We start from the raw sequence: 25,412 nt of genomic DNA, 5'->3' as shown, positions 1-25,412 counted from the left end.
ACACACATACATACATACATAGATATATGTACATACATACTCTCCGATGTACATACATTGTATGTGTGCGTAAATGTAATGCAATTTCAAACCAAATGCATTTGTTTTTGGTAGTGTACCAAAATATTTATCATACAAACTTACCATATGTATATCTTAATTATAGTATTATGTGTTACTAGTTTTTTCTTCTCGCTTTTCCTCTATTATCATTTAATACTAAAGCAAAATATTTGTTGTATAAAACAAAACAAAAATCAAAAAAGTTTGAATATTATTTAAATACATATATATATATATCGTTATTTTATTATTTGTTTTACATTTGTTTTATCAACTTTTCACTCAAATAATAACAATATGAAATCAAACATGTTCTAAAAACGTAGCTAAGTAAGTTTAAACCAAAACTCTTTACAAATATTTAATACTTATATGGAAACAAATATTTACAACTAATTACAATATATATATTTATTTATATGTATTAGACTTAGATGCCGCCTTGCCCGATTCCAGCACACACACAGATAACCAAACTCACACCTACATCCACACACACACGCACACTCCAATTAGTGCGATTATAACACACACACACACACACTCTAGTGCCTGAACGTCCTGAACTGGAACGAGTCTGAGGCGCATCAAATCGACGAGACAGGTAGACAGACAGACAGACAGACAACAAGAATGAAAGAGAACAACGCACTGACGCCGACGCACACACGCGCACGCATAAATGGTTAGCGAGCGCACACACACACACGCAGGTGGCGCACAACACACGAACATCAGTCAACCACCCCACCAACCAGGGGGGCGCGCGGGGGGCAATTCGCGCCGAACTCTCAGCAACAACAGAGAATCAGGATCACACTGGCGAACTGCCAAACGGCGCTGCGTGCGATGAGTGCGCGCGCTGCTGCGTGTGCGAGCGCGTGCGTGCGTGCGTACGTGAGTGCTGTGCCAGTGCTGGTAATCGTGCGGAATTAGATCGGGCAAGGCGCCGATTATTGTTCGGAATTCACGTTTAAATGTTTATTGCTTGTGAAACAAATAAAACAAATAATGCAAATTATTGATTGTTAGTTAGTCGATGAAGTAAGTAAAGAAAAAGGATCGTAAATTCATTCAATGTTTTTGACAAGATTGAACGGCCGTTTAATATTAAATGTCTAGCCCTTAAGCCAGTATTCTATATATATATGTATATATATATATATACATACATACATTTATGTGTGCATAACTAACTTAAAATCAAACTGGGTCAACAGTCCCTCCAATGTGCAACTGATTTACAGTCCCAACGATGTTCCGATATGGGATGGTATATCGTTGGAACTATATTCGATTAAATCGCACATTGGTATAGGAAGAGTCCAGTTTCCATCTTAAATATGTATTCATTTATTTCTAAAATTATCAGCAACAGCTAAAAAAAAGTATACAACACATACATACATATATGTATTCAGTTAAGAAAACTAACAAAAAAAAAAACGGATCTTTTAAAGATTTCATAATTCTGACCATCTAGCGAAAGAAATAACGTTTTTATGCTAAATAAATTGTCAAGAAATAATTAAATAAATTATTATATTAACATTTAAAGAATTTTTGAAAATTTATATACATTAAAAGCCGAAAGCATTAAACGAAAGCTAAAAAAAATTTATACAGAAACAATTTAATTAAATTCCACATGAGGAATATTTATACATAAATATGTACTTAAGAATTGCTGTCAATTTCTTAAACTTAAATAACAATTACAAATTACTTAACTATTAGCAAGAAAATGCAAAACATTATAAAAATCGAAAACGGGGAACACCCAAAACAAAAATCAAATCACAAGTTTCTGCAGGCGACCGCTTAAAAACAAGAAGTAAGAAAAAATCAGGCAAATTTACAAATATCGAAATAGTGACAACAAACGATAAATGCAAGAAGTTAGCAAATACATATACTATATATTCATATATATACCATATAATAAAAAATTATATTAGAACACGTTTTGAAATCAATTAACATACACTTATTAACGAAACTGTACCAGGGTGCTTGTTGTGGCACCCGACAATTGAAATACAATTCAACTAACAGACAGAACGAAAGTTTGATAGAGAACAACAATAAGCCGATTAAAATAATGTTAACGTGTGACCACGATGCAAATTACAGCGTAATTACATAACTTAATTAACAAAGAAATTATAATAGTCGAACAAATAAAAAATACATCTTTGCATTGCAAAGTTTAAAGCAAGAAACTCAATACTGGCATTATCCAAACACATCCAAACTTAACAACGCACAGAAACCAAAAGAATCCGGGGCGAAGCGTTTTAACCACTACAATTTCAGAATACACTTTTATTTTCAATTTTATATTTTACTAGCGCTTAAAATGAAAAAAAATATGATAAAACAGATGGGAAAAAACCCATTATAATAAATGGAAATAACAAAATTGTAATTGTTGTTTTTTTTTAAGGTTAAATCTTAAAGCATACTTTTAAGGCAAACAAACAATAGGGGGACCAGTCTACAGTGGAACTAGTTTCTGAAAATCAAAATCTTAAAGCATACTTTTAAGGCAAACAGAGAATAGGGGGACCAGTCACCAGTGGAACTAGTTTCTGAAAATCATAATCTTAAAGCATACTTTTTGGACAAATCCGAGGGCAATTGTCCCAATTCCTGTGAAGGAATCCAACTCGAACTCGGCACAAAACCTTACTTATTTTTGACTTCGAATTGGTGCGATAGAATCGCAATCACATGCAACAAAATTTCAAAATACGTCATGCTGCAAAATATGTTATATCTTCGCCAAAAAAAATATCCAATTTCCGAAATCCTTTCAACATTATACAGGCCTTTTACCTTTATATATTCATTTTGCATCAAATGTTCCGAGAAATGCACGTTTTACCATGAAGTCATTTCTCAAAGATTACACAGTTCAGGAATAATTACAAAATGCGGTTGTTACTTAATCTGTTATATTTTTAAAGTTTAATATTTGCATTTGCTTTGAATAACATTGTTTAATGCATGTTCATTTCTCTGCTTAAATTTACATGTAAAATTAAAAGTATAATTGGATGCATTTGCATATTTATATAAATAATATAAAAATATTAACTTTTATCGATTTTAAATATTATTTTTTTCCAGATACTTTATGTGTAAGTAAATACAAATATATATATATACTTACATATATATATAAATAAACAGTTGTATATATAAAGGGTACGGAAACACACAATTATTTTTTATATTTTTATTAATTTATATAGGATATTATTTGCAATTCCTACAATTTATATACTATGTGTGTATATATATTTTGGAAAAATGTGTATTTAAAGCGTTTCATGTATTATCAATATTATTTATAACAATTGTTGAAATATTTACAATGAACAGAGAATTATAAAATGTGTTCTCTCTCGCTCTCGAGTAAAGTTGAACTTTAACAATATAAATATATATATAAATATATATATATATATATATAGATGTATACAGGTATATATATATACTATATAAGGTTTAGCACAGCTGGAAAAATGACTGTCCTAAATTGTGTATGACTGTATAACGGTTTAACTGTATGACTGTATGACAGTTGAGGCTGCTTTCTCACTTAAACTTTAATTACAAAAATATAATATGTATGTTTGTTTGCATGTTGGCTAGTGTGCGGGCATTGTGTGTGTGTATGTGTGTGTGTGTGTGTGTACATATATATATAAGCTATTTGTATATACATATGTAAATATGTATCTTTACATTATTTGCAACTACTCTACGCCTATGATATGTATATATGCATTACAAGGGAACAGTCGAAAGTGTTGGGCTACACACTTTAATTGAGTTAAGGAAACAAACAAAAAAAAAAAACGAAAAAAAAATAATGAAAACACTCAAACACACTCACACGCCCACTCATAAATCATTTACAACTTGCCGATTATGAAAACTATATATCGACACATACATATATAATAATACAAATTGAGTTCAATAAAAAATAAACAGTACTAAACCGAATTCGGAATATGCTTTATAGCTATCTACTTTGATGTTCAGTATAACTGTTCCAATCGAACGCTCAGTACTGATCCAACTCGCAGATTAAATTGTTCGACTTCCTCGCATCCCCGTTCTCAGTAGGGTCGTCCATTGGTCGTATTGCCGTAGTAGGATGGACGATCGGGAAGCCTTGGGGGCGCATTCATACCGGGCCGGCTGTGAAGAGTAAATTAAGAGAAAGAGTCAATAAAAAAAATGTACATTATTTAATGCAACGTTGAATGCTACGTACTTAAAGCAAATTTGCATGTGAGATGTAAACAGTTAAATACGAGCAAAGAAGTTATTATATATTTAATAATGAATTAGATAGTGAAGAGTCAACTCACCGGCAGGACAGGAAACTTATGTTAGTTCATTGCTCACATTGAGATCACTTACTGGTTTAAGAGAATGGCGAAAGCGAAACCAACACCAAACGAATTGAAATAACAGAGGAAATGTTAACAGGACGAGCCAAAAGGAGGGACAAATAGAGCAAAGCACGCAGCTTAATTCGATTTTTTAAAATTGTTTTTCTTTTCTTTTTTTTTTAATGCATGAATGACAACGCCAGATCCAATTGGACTTTGTGCGTATAACAGAGAAATGCAGAGGCAAATGATTAACAGCAGCCATTAACAGCCCTGTTAGCTGATTACACTTGCAACTATGCCTGTGGCTCATTCCAACTCTTGTGTCAATCCAATCTCTTATGTGTGTTGGTTGGTTGGTTGTTTGGTTGGGAGAGCACAATGCTGGCCAAAAGCTTAACAGATGTCTTCATGCGTGACAGCAGCGCTGTTAGCTAACAGATTCTATAGTAAAAATAACAGTAAAGCAGTTGTGCTTGCTCTTTTTTTGTTTTTTTTTAATATTTCTATATATATATATATATATGTAATATATAATATATATATATATATATATATATATTGTTTTTATTTAACACATTGTAGTTACCCCTCGTCTCACATTTTGCATTCATTCATATATATAAGTATTATGTATTAATGTATTCGGTGACATGCGCATTGCATCTTAACTTAATACTCTGGGCATTTTATTTATCATAACTTTTCATAACTTTCAATTCAATAAACAGCAATTGATAGTGAACTACACTTATTAGTTGGGATGCTCAAGAGGGTTTTCTCCTTTTCAAAATTATATGTATATATATATGTATATGTATATGGTGGTACATAATAGATTTATATATATATGTAAGTATTTATATATGTGAATGTCAGTGTGTATGCAAGTATGCGAAGTGTGTTGTGTCAGTGTGTGTGTGTGTGTGTTTACTAGACTTAAATAAACATATAGAGGAGAGATAAATAGTTGCGACATTTGCATGTATAGAATAAACATATACGTATATCTATAGATAATACCGTTATCATAACTTGAGAAGATGATGGAAAAAGTGGTTAATTTTTGTTAGAATCGTTTATCGATTTAATTATCGGTTATATGTTTTGCTCTACTCCGGTGAAAGGGAGCGCACGTGTCGACTCGATTCAATTATCGATAAGCCATGCACTATTACGCGCATATACGATTCGATAAATCGACAATCGATAAATAGTCAATCGCGAGAGCCGTGCACTTCTCCACGGATAACTAACTCATATATAGTAGTAATATATACACATATACAGATATACATACATGCGCATATGTGTGCATAACATATATGAAAGCAATTTATCGATAGACCACGCTTACTTTAGCTTGCTTTTCATCTCTCTGGTTGCGTACAAATGTACATAGCATTGTACAAAATTACAAATAACGTTAATAGCTGCGATTCGTTCGAAAAGCGATCTAATATTCGACGACTTCTTAAGAATCTCTTGTTCAAATACATATACATTCATTTCATTGTCGTTATATTTCTCAATCGAGAAATCAACAGCAAAGATTGCAATCGAATTAAAAAACAAAGAAAAAACTAAAAACAAAAGCATAATTGATAAATCCATCTATTAAATGTTATTGTTAATTAGCAACATGTACTTAAGACCTGTTAGGCCTAAGATGAAAATAAATATCTTTTGGGTTTTGCGTCTATGTATATTCAGTGAACCTTGTCTACATATTTTCGATTTACTTAGTTAAATGTAGTTTGTTTTGTTTGTGCTTATCTAGTATACATTTACATACACATACATATGTGAACATATATGCATATATATATATATATATATTAGCTGTAATATTACTCTAAGACACTCTTCCTCTTCCTCATATACACATACATACATATATATATGCGCCCATGTATGATGCACTTGTGCACTGCATTTAAATACCAATTAGCGCTTTCAATATTTACTTTGGTTTAATGTCTGCAATTTTCATTATATTTTTTTTTGCAACAACTTGCAGCATAAACAAATACATATATAAATATGCATATATATATATATATATATATATATATATATATATACATATAGTTTAAGGTGGCATTAAAAACTACAGAAAAACACATTAGTAACAATTACAATATTGCATTTAAGCACGATTCACATTTATGCAAATCTTTATCTAAATAAGATATAGACTATATATATGTATGTAAAGGTTAATGTATTTCATATCTTTTGGTTTTAAATTATTATTTCGCGGTTTGCTTCATCGAATAATGTAATTAACAACGTTATTTGAGATTTCGATTTTGAAGAAATTCCCCATTCATATAAGTTTTCCAATAGCAACGCTTGACGAATATTTTAAGAGTGTGTGTGATGTTCGTATGCGTGTAAGATTGCGTGTTATCGATATGTATACATTTATCGATGACTTGAAAGTAAAGGTACAATTAATAATAGTCCTAAATATACAAATCAAAGATATCGAAATAAACATCTATGAGTGGTATAATAAAGACTACATTTCATTTGACTCTCACTTAAGTGTTATCGATAGTTTTAATCGGAATGTTACGAGTTCAAAAGCCAAGGCCGAGGCACTGTAACAAATTGAGCAACATTTCTTTTTCTGCCAATTAAACCAATTTACAACTTAATTAATGGGAAGACACGCAATTGAACAAAATAATGATGAAAGACAAACAGAAACAATAACAATAGAAAATGACTTTGCTTTATATATAATATATTTGATTTTTTTCTTCTTTTTTTTTTTTTTGATAGATGGAGCAAACTTAGTTTTCTTGACATACATACACACACAGGACACGGAAAAACAAATGGATGTAGTATATATACTAATTAAAGAAGAAAAAAAAAGAGCACAACAACATGAAAGTTAATAAATAACATAACAATTTGATGGAACAGAGAATTTGCATGAGAAGAGAGAACTCGAAGGCGCTGGCGCAGGCGCAGGCACAGACAGACGACACACACACAGTGCAGCTGCTCTCTTGGTTCAAATGCTTTTGCGTGCGTGCGTGCGTGTGTGCGTACGTGCGCGCGTGCGTTCGTTCGTGCGTGCGTGCGTGCGTGCGTGAGTGCGTGCGTGTTTCTGGTTTGCTCTTGAAAGAAAGCTCGCGCTTTTGGCTGGCGGCTTTGCTCTCGTTGCTGTTGGTCAGCTCTTTACTTGAACCGTGTGGCAAAGACATTGGAAAGTTCATTGACAGCCGCCTGGCCCACAGCCTGATTCACTTGTCCGCGCATGCTCTCCGGGATGTAGCGATTGGCGCCCGCCTGCTGTGTAATTGCACCGCCGACAGCTCCAGTGACGCGACTTGAAAGTTGTAAAAGTATTTTGTACTGTTGTTGTTGTTTCTTGGCAAATACGCAAAAAAAAAGAACACATCGTCGAACAAACGAAATAATGTTCATGTACACATAAATATGGCCACTTGGCTATGTGATCAAGCAGTTATCGGAACGCTTGAAACCCCTTTTTATTGATTTGTTACTCATTGCGCTGCTCCTCGCTCTGTGGTGTGTTTTGGAGTAGGCGTATGTGTGTGTGTGTTTGTGTGTGGTTGGTTTAAATTTAGTCACAAAATTATAAGAGATAGTCAATAAGAAAACAAAAGCTTAAGCACAGTCAACAATTAACAAATAAATAACAACAAACAAATTACAATGATTAAAACAAAGTAAATACGTATATTTTGTATGATTAATGATTAACACACACACACACACACAACAAACACCTACACGCATGCGCACAAAAGCAGAGCTCAGCAGGAAAATCAAAGAGAAAGAAGCAAGAATATGAACGGAAAAGAATAATCAAAATAGGCAAATACTCTCTGCAAAACAAAAACAAAGTCCCCAAACTTTGCCATGCTTTCAAATCACTGTTTAGCCAATTGTGTGATCAAGGACCTAGAGGTAAATGAAGCCGACACGAGGAAAGGAGGAATACAATAGCAAAAAAAAGCCACCCCACCCCACCCCTCCCAACTGACAAACTGAGAGAAGACGGAATTCTTGGGTGAGAAGAATTAGCTGCTTCAAACTGGTCACAGTGCCAGCCAAAAATAAGTAAACGCTTGTGTGTGTGTCAGTCTGTTTTCACATATATACATATAGGGTCTTATATGTATGTATGTATGTGTGTATGTGTGTGTGGGTATATATTGTAAGTGTCTGTGTAGGCATATAATTTTCCTTTAATTTTCATTTTCATTAAACTATATATTTATTTACTTGGATTTGTTTTTCTTTTTTTTTGTATTACGTACACACACTGAACAATTAATTTGTAACTTTTTGCCCATTTAATATGTATAATTAATATAATGTTTTATGTAATGGAATTTAGCTGCTTTAGTTCCCGTTAATGCGTAGTTTATAAACATATATACGTATATGTATATGTATATGTATATGTATATGTATATGTATATATATATATATATATATATATATATGTATATATATTTTCTTTTTAAATCTTTTTTTGTTGGTTTAATGCTTTAGTTTTATTTAACGACAACAACAACAACACAAAAAAGGTACTTTAGTTAACTTAAGCATAAATGTCTCTTCATTTCATTTGGTTTCCATATCGCCGCAAATATATTCTTGTTATATGTAGGTATGTCTGTATACATGGATGTTTGTGTGTATGTGTGTGTGTGTGTATGTGTGTGTGTGTGTATGTGTGCATTATACATGTTTGTAACATTTACATAACACTGTCAAATCAATCGCTCCTCCATCAACAGGAAGTAACTCAAAACTCAAGCTCAGCATCGGCGCGTCGTTCTCAAATATAGTCTCTTAGAGTTTTCTCTTTTCTCTTATTTTTTTTGTTTTTGTTAAGCTATAAAAAAAACTAACAAACTATGAAGAAATATCTAAGTGTCGAGCGGTTACAGTTCTGATATAATGATCTCATATCGTGTCATACATATGTATATGTATATATATTATATACATATATAAATGAATCTATATATATATATATATATATGTATCTTTATATAATTTTTCTGTGCTTTCATCGTAGGTTGTGTGTGTTTTCTCATTCTTGAGTATTCCACTTGTCAACAGTATACATATATATAAATATAAATATGTATATGTATATGTATATGTATTTGTATATGTATATGTATATTTATTACTAATAATAATAATATAAATATCAATAATTATAATCGAACGCATCAGATATTTTGTATATATATATATATATATATATACGAGTATATATTATGTAGTTTTCTTTTCTCTTGTTTTTGTTTTTTGTGTATATTTTTTTAATCATGTAACGCATTTTTGCATAGTTCTAGACGACGTCGTTGTAGTTGTTGCATTTTACTGAGCGAGCTTTCGAGTGGGAGACTCTGACAGTTACTAAGAGAGCGAGAGTGAGAGCGTGAGCCTGCACTGGAGTTATTATCATTTGAATCGGTTCGATTGGCTGAGATTTACGGTTGGTTTTGGTTGAGTTGAATTTGAGTTGAGTTTGTTTGAGTTGAGTTTGGTTGAGTTGAGTTGGTTAAAGCGAAAGCGATTTTGGTTATTTAGTTAAAGAGAGTAAATGCCTTCTGTGGCCTGTGGCTGTGGCTGACAATTTAGCGACGTCTGCAGCGATGTGGATGCGATTGTGTGAGCGGGCGATTCAAAAATATGTACAGCATTTATGTGTGTATGTGTGTGTGTGTGTGCGTTATGATTAATAACAATTGATTTTTTAGTTTGGGAGTTTGTTGTTGTTTTTGTTTTGTCAAAATTAGTGAGGGAAAGAGAGAAAAAAGAGAAGAAACAAACGATTTTGTTTTGTTATATTCTGTTAAGTTTGTTTTTGCTTTTTACAAATACTTGTTACAATGCAGGAAATCACAAATAAACCAACAAAAAATATTTTGAAGAAAAAATAAACCGAAAGAAAAAAAAACTACACATTTGAAATGCCAATTCTGGTAGCTTGCCCTCAAAAGCCAACATAGAATATTTAAATTGGTCAGGTTATGCTAATTAATATATTTGGTTATGCAATCTTATATCAAAATTTATCATCACTGAGGAATGAGCTTTTATTATCGCGATTAAGAGAACAAGCTACCTTCCAATGAAAAAACAAACAAAAGAACAGAAAAAAAACAAACAAAGAAAGACCCTTGAAGAATATATAGTATATGGGAATCTGTTATTTTTATATTAGATCATAGCTATGCATTGTATTTATTTCAGCTTGATCAACAATAAAAATAACTGTTAGGCTTTTGAACTACAAATGTGTATTTTTTTATATTTACATCTTTTATATTATATCTTTCGCAAGGGATTTCCAAAGAAATAAAGTAAATATTAGTTACAAACACAAATTAAAACTCGACCCAAAACAATTACATCTGTACACATATGTTAGTATATAATTATAATTATATATGTGTACTATATATATTTATATATACATATATATATATATATATATATATATATATTATATATATTATTTATATATATAGACTTTTGTGTATATGTGTTTTCGTGTGTTTGTTGTGTGTGTTTTTGGGGTATTTTTGGCTGCATATAAAAAGAGGTCCCAATCGTCGACAAGTAAATACAATTAAACAAACTAAAACAAACAAAACAAAAGGATCGAAATCAAAAAGCAGAATAATACGACAAAATACTGGAGAGAGTAGTTTTTGTCATTCAGCGACACCTAATTAAATGTACATAAGTATTCCCAAAAAAGAAAGAAAGAAATAAAAGATGTGTACATGGCGAACTAAAGAAAACAAAAGCTGATTTCAAAGCAAACAAATAAAATATGTTGTATATATACTATATGCTATATTTACTCTATATATATATATATAGATTTGTTGTCACTTACGATGGTAGCAATGGTGGTGGAAGGGCGCCGCCTGGCCGACCGCCTGGTAGCGGTGGTGCACCACCTCCTGGGCGGCTGGGTATTGCTGGCGCTGGGCGTCCAGTTGCCGGTGGCAATGGTGGATTGCGTCCACCCAACGAGCCCTGCAAAAAGACCGGAGAATAAATAATATTAGATAATATGCCCAAATTGATGGATGGATGCACTTAATCATCATTGAGAGTTACCTGTGCGGTGGGTGCTGGCTTACGTGGGCCACCGGGGCTGGGTGGCGATAGACCTGGATTCTCCAAGCCACTTGGTAGCCAATCGTTCTTCACGGGTGGTGGCAATGGCGATGATACAGTTGCCATCGATACGTCACCTGTGTGGATAGGCAGAGATACAGAGAGAGAGAGAGAGAAAGAGAGAGAGAGATTCGATTAAATGTGATTGCAGATTGCTTGTAGAGAGACAAGTTTATATTTCATACCAATAATTTGCAAGGAATCCTTGCAGGCGCGATACATGCGCAGCATTTCTTCACGCCTTGTTGCCGACTCGGCGGACTCCTCCATCATTTGTGCCTGTTGAGAAATTGATGCAAAATATGGATTATTAGCATATATATATATATGTATTTATTTATATATAAATATACCTGATCCCCAGAGGCATAGAGGTGTGCCAACAGCTCTCCATTGATAAAGTCCTTGGCATTATTGATGATCAGCATCATAATGGCCTTTGGCACCATATCTCGGGTGGTCTTCGTGACGATCTTCATGTAGGAGTCAACCAGATTGCGAATGGTTTCCACCTGTCGCTCCAATTGTGGATCTGTGGAGCTCTCTTCATTGGCCGACTTTTGTTGTTGTTGTGTTCGTCGATGTTATTATATATTTATATTTCGTTTGTTTGACATTATCGATTATCGATAAACGATATTAGATTTCATTATGGATTTTTAACATATCGAATTTGAATTTTTTCAGTTGATTTAGTTGGTTTTTTTGTAGTTTGGTTCGTATAGAGGGGGGTAAAAGTAATGGGAGGCGGGGGGAAAAAACATAGATACAATCAATTAAATGAAAACGTGTTTGTTCAAACAATTTGCACAATCGAATAATAGTGTCAAAGTTTGGTGCAGACGACAAAAGTAAAGCATATTAGTCAACAATTTCAATGCAGCTCTCCATTTATTATTTTATTTTTTTTTTTGTGGAGCAAAATTTTGGAAAGCTTATTGGTTAATTTGCATCGAGTAAAATATAATAGATTAGATAAAGTAATTTTCCAAAAGTTTCCATACAAAAATAACAAGAACACTTAAATCAAAAAATAATAAAGAAAGCAAACTAATTTTACGAAAGCCTTTTCGGTTTTTTCTTCTTTTTTTTTGGTGTTAGTTACTTAAAGGTGATTTTTGGTGTATAATTTTGTTGTGCTTTGTAGTACATATAAGATACCATATTATATTATATACTTAATAAATAATTACTAACATAAAAGATAACGGCTACAAATACGGTTTTAAGTAAAAAAATATATATTTGACGTGTTTTAAATGTGTTAAGTTCCATTGTTTTAAAATTTAGAATAATGTTATCGAGAAGCCAGAAAGATATATTATGGATAAATATAACCCATAAGGAGTTCAAAAATAGATCATAGAACAGATCAGAAGTCAGCTCAATATGACTAATTAAATTCACTAAAACTAGAATTGTTTAGTCTAAGTTTGAATTAGCGAGAATTCGGAAATGTTAATTATATGAGATCAGAAAGAGATCTTTTATGGGATGAGCGACAATCCTGTCTCTATTAACTGCTATACCGTTCGATTAAAAAGCGTTTGGAAAGAGAAAAAGGCTTGAAACTTAATGTATGCTAAATTCTTGTACAGTTTGTGTTTATTTTTTTTTTTTTTGGTTTATGTTTTATATGTAAGCAAAGCTTTAAAGTGTGAGTAACGAGTAGGAAGTGTGTTATTAATTACTGGATTCCAACGAAAAACAAAGACCAATGTTAATTGGGTTTACGAATACAAATATGAATACGAGTAATAAGTAAAGTTGAGAACGATTGAACGGAAAAATTAACATACTTTTTGCTGTAAATGGTTGGATAAATCGTATTTTTTTTTGTATATTTGTATTACAAATATTATTGTCATTGTAATTTCGATTTTTTTTTTTTTTGTCATTTCGTTTGGTACGTGGACGGGAAAATAGAAGAAAATAATTGATAAAAAATATTGTCAAATTAAAATTATATATATTTTTATATATTCTTTGTAGATATTAAAGATAGGATATATATGTATATTTATAATTGTTTGTTGCACACACCAGTTGTTAATGTATACGAAATATATGTAAGTATATAAATTAAACGCAAAAAAGAAACACAAAGCCGAGTGTAAAAGGGGAAGGGGAAATACATATATTAATATATACAAAACGTGTTAAGTTCCAATTTTTTAAATAGAATTTATCCCAAAATTTGATTAGTTGATGTTAATACAAATGCAGGAAAATTATAAAGATACACAAATGTTATTAGCTGCTCAATAAAACTAAGACCCAATTCGATCCCAAAAAAAAACACAGGATTTCAAAAGAAAAAATAGACAGGATAGAGAGAGAGAGAGAGAGAGCACAGGAGATATGCAAAGTATATGTTAAAAATGATGAAAAGAAACAAACCTCTTGTCCTTCCTGCATATACACATATTATATAATATAATATACGTATAATATTATTCGCATTTATATATGTAGTTATATATATAAATATATAGATATACATATATATATATATATATATAAGTATATATATATATATATATATATATAGGTGGTGGCGCAACATTAAAAAAAAGTAAAGAAACATTGAATAAGTTATTGCAGTTTCAAAATCATTTCTTTACATCTATTTATATAGCAAGTAAAGTTAACTGTATTTTTGCAAATATAATTCATTCAGCATATGAAATAGGAATGTGCACGTGTGTATAGTAATCACATATATATATACACACACACACGCACACACATTAACATAATCATAGACAGGTAATGGACGCGGCTGCGGCTGCTGCTGCTGGATTAAAAGATATGCAAAGGGAATATGTAGAAATAGAGAGAGACAGATAAATGACTTCTTGATCATGCTTTTCTGTTAAACCTATGAATTAAAAATGTACTATGAGCAACACTGAACACTGTTAAACAGCTTAACAGCACTGAGGATACAAGTACAGGTTGCAGTATGATAAAAAGCTGTAAAGATATAACAGCTAAAAGAGCTGTAAGTAAAACAGCTGAGCATGTTTAACAGCTGTATCAGTTAAAATGGAAATGGGAATGGAATGATTGCATCTTGGAATGTGGAGGCAAAGCAAAACGATGAAACTAATCGAGTGTTGGCTCGTTAGCAGTAAGATCGCATTCGAAATAGACACAGACAGATATATGTATATGTATGTGATATGTGCATGGGATATGCACTACATTCAAATACATTTTGAACGTACGTAAGCATAGTAGCGGATGTATGTAGTATGTACATGACACATATGTAAATACAGAGCGAGAGCGAGAGAAATAGAGACAGAGGACAGAGAGATTGGGTTAATTGGGCATTGTCATTGGGCTGTTATCTAATCATGGGCTAACATGATACATAAATACGATTTGGGTAAATACATACATACATACACACATACATCAAAACTTAGGTCTAAGCTAATAAGCTTAATAATATCTCAACAAATATTTTGAATGATAGTGTTTGTTATTGCATAATGGAAAGAACTAGGAGTACGCACCTCATCGCCATTCTCCTGGGTCTCCTGCTTCTCGGGATAGACGCCAGCGCGCAGGAATGATGCCTTCCAGGACTCGACATCCTCGACTGTCTCGCACGACAGCTCCAGTTGTTTGTAATCCTAAATGTGTGTGTATTGAGTGTGTGAGTGTGTTTGTGTGTGTGCAGGAGAAAGAGAAGCGTCCAAGCGCAAAGAGAACAAATGGATAGGTATTTTCGTCAAGCATTTGGTATATGGGTCAACGTATTACGATTACGATTACGATTACGAGTACGAGTACGTGGACGGGTTGTGGCTTTGGTTGGTTCGGTTTATTTTGGTGGGTTTTTTATTTCTATATTGGTGGTTTAGTTGAGTCAAGTGGTTCGCAGCTGGCGTATATCTTGGACCAGGAGGTTAGTTAGTGTTTTGTATCGACGGTATATATAGATATATATATATATATATATTGGTTTATCGGTATATACATGTGTGTATATATATATCAGTTTATCGAAGGAAATGCCGTTAGCTAGCGTTTTGTTTAGTTTTGGTTTTCATGTCATGCTCACAAATCAAACGCTGAAAAGGAGTTTGCATCGATTAATCGTTATCGATAAGTTCGCAAGCTCCTTTTGGCCTTTGATTTGACTCCAAATGTTGATAAAAAACATAGTAATTTTTATCTTATACAAAAAAATTAATTAATTGTTCGTATTTCAACTAAATTGTTGAGCTAGTTTTTCAACTCAAGAATCAAATTGGGGGACAACTTGAACGCAAAAATTCTTCAAACAAAAGAAACCAAAAATGATTTTAAAATTTAAATAATTGAATGTAGTTAACTACAACAATTAATACTTGTATATTAGTTGTTGTAGAAAATACTGACGGCAAATGTTTTTTTTTTGTCTAATATTTTTTTTCGTTTCTTTGTTGAAATTTCTTGATCTATTTTAGACTTTTGTTTTCTCATTTTTTTGTGGTTTTTGTACTTTGCTTAATTGTTTTTTTTTTTAGAATTCATTTTTTTGTATGCTAACAAAAATTACTAACCTTATAAACATTACGTCCGTCGGGACTGAATAAAGCAAATGTAACACGTCTAGACATTGACATAAAGCCCTGTTCAATATCGCGCAATTTCAAACCATCCAACGGCAACATGAATTTCTTCTCCTTCTCATCCTCGTCCTTGTACCAGGAGATGCTCTCCGATGTAAGCACAAACCAATAAGGACGCGAGCCGCCTGCGAAACAAATAAAAATTGTGTTGCGTGGTTTTGAACAGAGTACAATCAATATACGATCTCCGATACGACAAGACTACATCATACATCAAGTATGAATTCTTAATGCCAAATGCGATATATGATGGCGATGATAGGATGCGGGATGTGGGATGTTGGATGGGAGTCTGTGGGTGTCTTTTGGGAGTTGTATTTGGCATGAGTCGGATTCGAAACAGTCTCAATTTCCATTTCGAACTTGCCGTTTCGTTTCCGAATCAAGTGCGGGTTATTTCAAGAGTACAAAGTTCAAGCATATATATACGAAAGTACAGCACATTAATGTAATTGTTTTTTGTTTGTTTGTTTGTTTGTTGTTGTTGTTGTTGTGGTTTTTGTTAAGCAAAGATAAAGATAAAGATCATTGAATACGAACCAAGTATGCGTGGCAAAAACCTCAGCAAAGCTTTCAATTTTCCACAGACAAAAGAGTCAAGAAATAAAAAGTACATAGGACCGAAAAGAAAAACACCAATAATAATTCAAAAAGCCAGAAGAAAAAAAAGAACAACACAGAAAAAACACATACAAGATATACAAAAAAAAAAAAAAAAAAATGCAAGATAAACAAAACTCAAGAAATAATACTTAAAAGAAGAGTGCTTGAAATTGAAATAATTAAGTGTGCTGAATAGATAGCTAGTACAGCTACAGACTTGAGATTTGTTCATTACGAGAATTAGAATTAGGTATGTAAGTAGTACTTAAGTAAGCACATTCCATGCCACTTTCCCATGCCACATGCTCGAGTGTGTGTGTATAATAGAGAGAGAGAGAGAGAGAGAGAGAGACAAACAGAGAGAAAGAGATGAGAGATTTTGAGAAGAATGCTCTATATAGACAGACAGACAGCCAACTATACTAGTCTTTACTATATCAAATCACTCAAATTGCGTTTGAGTGCTATTTTATCGCATTTACTGGCTAATCGATAAATATCGATTCTGATCGAGAGCTTTTACCTGCCAGGTTACTTAGCAAGTGCTTGGCATTTATAACTACTACTTGAGTCAAATATTAGACATAATTACTTGGATTTCATCTAAGCTATAATATAAATAATATAAGCAGAACTTTTAGCTGTTCGACTACTTTAAAATGGCAAAATTGAAGATTAAGATGAAAAAAATGAGAACTAGCATAGAATATTTCAGTTACTGTACTATATATATATGATCGATATAGTACTCGGGTTAGTTGGAGGGTTAGAAGACAGTGCAATAGAATGTTAATTGTTGAAAAGGTGTTTGTTGTGGCTGCTGTATTTTTGTGTGTTTCATTGGGTGTTAGATTTGGTGTGTCTGTGTTTTTTTTTCTTTTTTGTGTGTGTGTGTTTGTTTTTTTTTTTTTTGGTGCCACAGACGGAGACGGATGCGATCGTCACGGCTGGATATGGGGAACATACCTTTCATGATGCCAAGATTCTGAATGACCATGTGACCCTTTCGAATAACCTGATTGCCCAGCTGTCGGGTGCCGGTCTTGTTTGCATTCTCAGATTTATTCTGAGCACTATACAGAAAAAAGAAAATTGAATTGACAGTTGTCTTATTGATTTGTTTGTGGTGGATGTTAGTTTTGGGTTTAGGTTTGGGTTTGGGTGCACACATACTTGGCAAAGCCAATGAAATCCTCGTGATTGGTATTCATGTAGGCGAGCTCAAAGTCAATGAGCAGCAGAATTTGCTCCTTGCAGCGCTGTTCGCGCTGGCGCACATGTGTGGTAATGATGCGTTCGGTTTCCTCGCGCAAGCGCGGATAGCGACTCATCTGTGGAGTTAATCAGTAATCAGTTGATTTATCAATAGGAAATTATAGGTTAATAACTGGATGGCCAACCTTATCAGTGCACATGCGCACCACAACAGACAATTCCTGGACGACTAGATCCACACACTTGATGACCGGCTCCTTGAGCAGCGCAATCTGGCGCTTCACAATCGCCTCGAAGGCCATGTCGGGCGTAAAGAGACCCACACGAATACCGTGAATGTTGCGAATGGCAAACGAGATCTCGCGACGCAGCTCCTTCTCATCGCACGCCATTTTCACAATCTCAAAGCGTAGACTGCACAAGGAGGCGGCAGACAATTAATATGATTATTATATTATATTATATCCAAGATAGATAGATGTGTAACACTTACCGCTCGTGGAATATGCGATTGATCTTGGCTCCGCCGGACAGCTCATTTGTGTTGACCAAAGCCGAGCCGCTGCCCTCGATGGTCCGCTCAAAGTCCGACTGCAGTTTCTGTATCATTCTGCACGCAACAAAGAAATAAACAAATATATATTTTTAATATATATCAATTAGTTTATGGCTTATTGGCTTACTGGAGCATAGCCTTTGTCTTGATGCTGGCATCGCCTGGCTGGAAATGCTTAAACTCCTCGACTTCCTTCTCGAGGGTGAGCATTTGCTTTTGCAGCTTGTCACGCAGACCTGGCAATGTGTCGCGAATGTGATTGGTCAGCTGCTGGTTGAGCACACGCTGCAGATAGGGTGTGCCCAGGCGATCGGCCATATGACGGTACGATGGATGGCTGAGGAAGAATTTACGCTCAGCGGATAACGCCTGGTGTATATCCTTGCGTCCCTCGATATCCTTTTGGGAGCGATTGACAACACCGATATAGCCGCGCCGCAGCGGCAACAGCTTATTCTCGAGAATATCGCGTGCATCGGTGCCCTCGTCCATGAGATCCAACTTGGTGATGACACCAATGGTACGCACACCCTGCGGATCAACCTCCTTGGCCAGCTTCAGGGCATCCGAATTGGCCAGATCTGTGTTGGCCGGCGTTACGGCCAGAATCAGACAGGTCTCCTTGCGTATAAATTGGAATATCATTTGCTTAATCTGCTGCTCAATATCCACCGGTTGATCACCGATCGCCACTTTCGTCAAGCCGGGCAAATCGATAAGTGTCAAATTGAGTACATACGGCGAATAGACTCGCAAATTAATCGGAATGTTTGAAATACCCTTATTGCTACCCGTCACACGATCCGTCTCATCCTCGATCTCCTTGCGTATCTCATCGAAGCTTGAGAACTTTTTACCCTTACAATGCAGAAACTCGCCATATTCTAAGAGTAAAGGAATATGTCCATATATGAATATATATATCTATATTCATGAACAATAAAGTTGGCCAGACATCACTACTTACCAGTTATGCCATTGATTAGCTGCAAAATTAAAGGTCTGCGCGTCACAATGCCCGAGCCACGAGGCAGAAAGTCTCTGTGAATATAATATGAATGGAAAAACAATGAAATATTTTATAGAAGCTTCGTTCAATTGTTAATTGACATATGAGTGTGTGAGTGTGGGTGTCCGAGTGTGAGTGTGAATATTGGTTAATTAGGGTTCTTTTGACAGATTCACAATTACAATTGATCACGTCAATATAGTAATAGGTTGGCAATAGAACAAGTAATTGATAACAAGCTTTCCAACTACATTAAATCCTGCTAAACCGTTTCCAATTTGTTGCAAATATCAACGAAATATGAATTTCAAATATCTTTGCGTACGAAATATACGCAAATTTGCGTTTTGCCTTCAACTAACCAAGTTAATTGCCAGCTGAAGTCATCAAATCCAATTAAGAAAACAGAAAAGAAAAAAAACAGTCTGAAAGAAAAATACAAAATTGATTGTTGAAGAACAGCAGCTGCAAATAACAATTTGTTTACACAAGCGCAAAAGTCATCAAATGCTGTTATTTCGTCCCTTCTCTTAACAGAGATATGGAGAGAGGGAGATATATATATATAGAAGTCTATGAAGAAGAATACAGGCTAGAGAATTAATAGGCAAATCTCCTGTCTCTCTCTTTCTCACTCATTGAAATGAACGATATTCCAATATTCCAGCTGAGAGAGGCCAGTAAATGATTGAGTCACGTTACAGGTGCTGATGCTGATAATAATGGAACGATTGTTCTATGGCGGGATCTAAATTGGTTTGATTAAATTAGCTTATGATATTGTTTAATTCGAAGTTGTGGGAAAGAGTCATTAAAGCCAAACACAAGCAAATAAAACACACAATGAGCAGAGCACCATGTGCTACTAATTGCTTGGGAAAGCCGCAAAGGTACATATATTCATATGTATATATTTATATATATATATATATATATATATATATATATATATATATATATATATATATAATATATACATATAAATACATGTGTAGGTATTTGCTGGGGCTTATTAATATTTTGTGGCTCCACATTTGACCTGTTTTTATTCTTGCAAACAAATCCACCAAAGTCAACAAAGACCGCCAGTCGGGCACACACAAATACAAACAATATTAACAAATAGCAATTACAACAACAATAACAAACAGTAGATAAATAACCTTATCGATAACGTCAACAGTATCAATTGTAGTGATAGAAAATGAGTCATCTTTATAAAATGTTAGCCTGAGACCACTTAATGAGCTCTGGCCGAACAAAAAATAATAATAATAAACATCGATAAAAACTACTAATATTGTGAAAAACATTTTCCAATGTGTGTGGAGGAGTGGTGATTTCATTCCTTATCTAATCAACATAACACAAAAGAAACACGCAGTGATCGCTCACAAATTGACACTCTGCAAAGTTTGAAGCGTACTAAAATTTAATCTCAAATCTTTTGACTTTTTTTTTGGCTTTAATCAGAAATTAATGCATTTAAATTAAGTTCATTTCGTGTTCGTCTTTGCGAGCGACCACTGTATATTGAATATTCAGATACAGGCACACGCTAAGTATATGTTCCATTGTGTACACACAGCAATAAATTTTCACAAAACACATAATTGTGTAGGCCCAAATAAAATGCAATGTTATCAATTACTAAAACGATGACTAACTCCAACTATGTGTGTATATATATATATGTGTGTGTGTATATGTGTGGCGTTTGGCTTTTATGTGGTTAATTACGGGCACACTTGTATGTGACTCGTAAGTAATTTTGATGATATCAACAGCTTATGTTTTTAATTTCTGCCAAGCACTCCCAATCACTCAGATGATTCAAGACTACCCATGATATTCATTTGCAAGCTCTCTTTGGCTTTTTATTGCTTTTGGCAAACATTTAAGCAAAGAGGTCAAAAAGCGCTCTGTTAAACGAAGCAGATGAACATTAATATATACGCACACGCACGCACATACATACACACGCACGCGAATGCGAAGAAGTTCACTCAGATTTAGAATGCAACAGACGCCGGTTGGACCAGCTTTTAGAGAGAGGGATAGAGAGTGAGTGCTGGATCTTTGACTCTCTTTGGCTGCTCTCACTAACACACACTCACGCACGTACTCATAAGATCAGCTGCTGCGCATGCTTTCCCTCTCTCTCTCTCTCACAGACACACAACACACAATCGCTTTCGCTGTCGTTTCATGCGTTTTTTCAACTTTTGATTTGATGCGATCTTTTTATGTTGTTGTTGATCTTTCATTTAACAAGTTTCTTGTTCATTTGGCTAAGGCTCTTCCCACTCTCTTCTTTTATTTAATTATTTGTGTTTGTTTGTTTACTTTGTGTGCTATGTTTGACACACAATGGTGGTCAAAAATATTTAAACCGCAAGTGCAGGCGAAGGCAACAAAATTAGTTGCGAACATTTTAGTTTTGCTTAATTATTTTTTATTTTATTTTTGCTCTATGCGTCACTGTCTAAATTGAAATGTACATTTACATACATGCACACACACATACATGTATGTTATTCCACTAACGCTAATGTAACCATTATGTTTAACATTATGTTGTGTGTGTGTGTGAGAGAGAGAGAGACAGTATCTGATGCAAATACCATGAACTACTGACATTTAGGTCCGAGTTTTTACTAATGCCGCTGTTAATGTTTATTTGACATTGACCACTCAGTTAATGTTTGTGAGCAGCCACTTAAATTGACATGCACTCCATGCAATGGCAACATTGATGAGAACAGCAGAAAAAGCTGCTGTAGAAAAATAAGGAAAACTAGGTCATTAACAAACTCATGCTTATACATAGTTATGTATATATATACATATATACATCCATATACATGCACATATATGTATATATATATATATGTGTGTGGTCAGCGCATGCGAAAACTAACGGCAAATGAACTGCGCTGTGCCGATGCTGTTGTTGTTATTGACTGCAATGAGCTTATGTAAGCCAAATGCATGCACATAAGTCGTACCTATTTATATGTATATGTGTACATACACACAGAATACATATACACATACACATACACATAGGCAATATATCCTAAAGGACGTAGAAGAAAACACCCACGTTTTTGTCCACACATTTAATAGTATGTATGTGAATGTGGGTGTATGTATGTGCGTACATATTTGTATGTGTGCGTGGGCGCAAGGAGCATTAATAGCCAGAGCAGCAGAAAAGCGCACACAAGCGAATGCCGTTACACTCACACACACAACACAAACGCGTAAATTATGTGCTTGCGTTTTGCAACTGTAGGTGGAGCCACACAGTCGCCAGAAAAGGATTGTGCTCCGACCGACAGACAGACAGGCGGACCAACAGTAGTAACATTACATAATTTTGCAATTTTGCATAGAACAAACACACACACACATACACCCACACACATACAAGCACACACACACAGACAGACACAGGCAACATAGATTGTGTATGTGTGTGTGGGAGTAAGTTCCATTCATTAACAGTTACAAAAGTTAAAGCAGAATTAAAGGCGGGGGAGATGGGCGGTGGGCTGCAGAGCAGAAGTAGCAACTACACGATAAATGTAGGCTAACGCAGGCGTCGACGTCGACTGCGATAGCATTGCATAAATGTCAAAGTGAAGTGTAGCGGCGAACAACGGGACATTAGGGGGATTTGAGGGTGAGTGACGAGGGGAGGTGGAATAGTTAGCACAAAAGCGAAAATGTGAAGAAAAAGCATGTGCGCTGCTGCAAAAGGAAATGTCAACGTGCATTGATTTTTTTATATTTTTTTTATTGTTGGCCGTCTTTTATTCCGCCTCTCCTTTTTCTCGTTTTTTTTTTGGGGCGTAAGTATTTATTGTATTTGTTTTCGTGTCGCAGCATTTGCAGGGGGCGGAAACGGGGGGACTAAAAGCCGATAGATAAAAGGAAGCAGAGCCGAGCGCAATGAGCGACGCGCATCGAAAGCCAAAGAGAGAGAGAGAGAGAGAGAAAGAGAGATATGTGTAAAGTGGAAGGGAAAGAGAAAAGAGCAAGTATATGTTGAAAATTAGTTCTGTTGCTGTTGTTTCGATTTTTTTTTTTTTTTGATTGGAAGTTATTTTATCGCACTTGAAGAACTTCAAGTAACCCAGTCAAAGCCAACATGCATACTAATGGAATATTGTATGTGCGTAATGTGAATGAGCACATTTTTGATTTATTTTCATAATGTATGTGTACGTATCTGTGTGTATGTAGCAGGCAAAATTATTGATAGCCACCTGCTCGCACACCCACCCACCCACTGACCGACACCGACAGCGACCAGCACAAAAAAAAACAAAAAACGAGGAATGCTGCTTCATTGATTATTCACCAAAATTGAACACACTCACACACATACACGCATATGTTTGCGGACACAGTGAGTGAGAGACCGCGTGCATAGAAGCTCTCTCAGTATTACACACACAAATACGCATACAGAGAGCTTTCGCGCAAAAATATGGATTTTCTTGCTATTGTATTTTTGTGTATTGTGTTGAGAGTTAGAATTTTGAATTGCTGATGATGATGACTAGCACACACTTACTTGCCCACGAAATTCTCCAGCACGGAACTCTTGCCAGCCGACTGTCCACCAACGACGGCAATCTGGGGCAAATCCAATTGCATGTGCACCCCAAGCGAGGTGAATGCATCCTGCAGCTTATTGACGATCGGTATTAAATTATCCATGTTGCAAGGATGTTTTTTTTGTTGTCTATCAACACAGGTTGTGCTCTTCTTCTTTTTCTTCTTTTTGCTCTCTTTGAACAAGATCGCACAAATTTTGTTTTTGTTACGTTTGTGAACAGTTAATCGCTGTTACTGTTACTGCGAACGAGCGAGCGAGCGAGAGAGAGAGAACACGAAGAACACAGCGCTTAGCTGTGACGCTCACGCCTACGCCTCAGCCTCTGTGGCCGCTGTTCGATGTTTGCTGCTGCTGCTGCTTGCTGGCTGCAGCTTTTGTTACGTTTTTAGTTATCAAATTTTATGTGTGATGTGAATATTTTTTTCTTTTTCTCTCTTGCTCTCACTTCTTTTACAAATCACGCACACACACACGCATACACGAACGAACACTATCTTCTTCCTCTCTCTGCCGACACCAACAAACACTGCCACTTGTGTTTTAGTTGTTGTTGTTGCTGCTGCTGCTGCTGCTACTGCTGCTGTTTGTATTGTGTATTAAAAGAAAGAAAAATTAACTTCGTAAGTCGCGCGCAAACAACACCACTATTTTATATATATAAAACCAAAAAAAAAAAAAAACAATAAGAAAACGGCACACACAAATATATATCAGCAAAAAAAAAATCTTATAAGAATCCAGCCCAGGCACAAAAACATGCACGCACACACAGAAACACACACACACAGAGACAGACAGAACACGTTAACTCGACGGCATCGATACGCCACAAGCCAGCGCGTAACGTAAGCGTGCCTTTGCTTTTGCTTCTGCTGTTCTTCTGTGGCTCTGCCTGTGACTGCGCCGCTGCTTATGCCTCTGCTGCTGCCGATGACGACGCGTTGGGGCGGGTTTTAATGTTGCTGCGCTCTTGCATATGATTTTTGTGTGTCTGCGCGCAGGGTTGTTCTGTTGTTTATCAAAAACTATATCCCGAATTTTGACTAACCGATACCGATAAAATGAAAACGTAAAATTTTTACTTTAGATTTCA

General features: G+C 34.8%; 1 protein-coding gene across 6 annotated transcripts in view; it reads right to left on the bottom strand.

Moving 5' to 3' along the window:
- Positions 1-4,049: 4,049 nt before the first annotated feature.
- Positions 4,050-25,412, bottom strand: part of LOC6564700 (dynamin) — a 21,743-nt gene continuing 380 nt past the window's right edge. Inside the window, exons 2-18 of one of the 6 annotated variants that reach the window (XM_032738487.2) lie at positions 24,275-24,890; positions 19,648-19,721; positions 18,808-19,564; positions 18,618-18,734; positions 18,310-18,538; positions 18,083-18,240; positions 17,876-17,982; positions 16,238-16,431; positions 15,203-15,322; positions 14,079-14,090; positions 13,478-13,483; positions 12,032-12,235; positions 11,864-11,957; positions 11,619-11,755; positions 11,392-11,534; positions 7,675-7,821; positions 4,050-4,278 (exon numbers count right to left, since the gene is read on the bottom strand). In XM_032738487.2, coding sequence (XP_032594378.1) covers positions 4,197-4,278; positions 7,675-7,821; positions 11,392-11,534; positions 11,619-11,755; positions 11,864-11,957; positions 12,032-12,235; positions 13,478-13,483; positions 14,079-14,090; positions 15,203-15,322; positions 16,238-16,431; positions 17,876-17,982; positions 18,083-18,240; positions 18,310-18,538; positions 18,618-18,734; positions 18,808-19,564; positions 19,648-19,721; positions 24,275-24,420 — 2,727 coding nt within the window. In that variant the 5' untranslated portion in view covers positions 24,421-24,890 and the 3' untranslated portion in view covers positions 4,050-4,196. Of the gene's footprint in view, positions 4,279-7,674; positions 7,822-9,758; positions 10,131-11,391; positions 11,535-11,618; positions 11,756-11,863; positions 11,958-12,031; positions 12,236-13,477; positions 13,484-14,078; positions 14,091-15,202; positions 15,323-16,237; positions 16,432-17,875; positions 17,983-18,082; positions 18,241-18,309; positions 18,539-18,617; positions 18,735-18,807; positions 19,565-19,647; positions 19,722-24,274; positions 24,891-25,412 lie in introns of those variants that run through there. The other 5 variants (XM_032738490.2, XM_032738488.2, XM_032738489.2 and 2 more) reach the window with 5 other exon arrangements.

The sequence above is a fragment of the Drosophila grimshawi genome, unplaced genomic scaffold, assembly GCF_018153295.1.
Source record: "Drosophila grimshawi isolate 15287-2541.00 unplaced genomic scaffold, ASM1815329v1 contig_848, whole genome shotgun sequence".
Taxonomy (NCBI): Eukaryota; Metazoa; Arthropoda; class Insecta; order Diptera; family Drosophilidae; genus Drosophila; species Drosophila grimshawi.
This window is presented reverse-complemented; position numbering and strand designations above follow the sequence as displayed.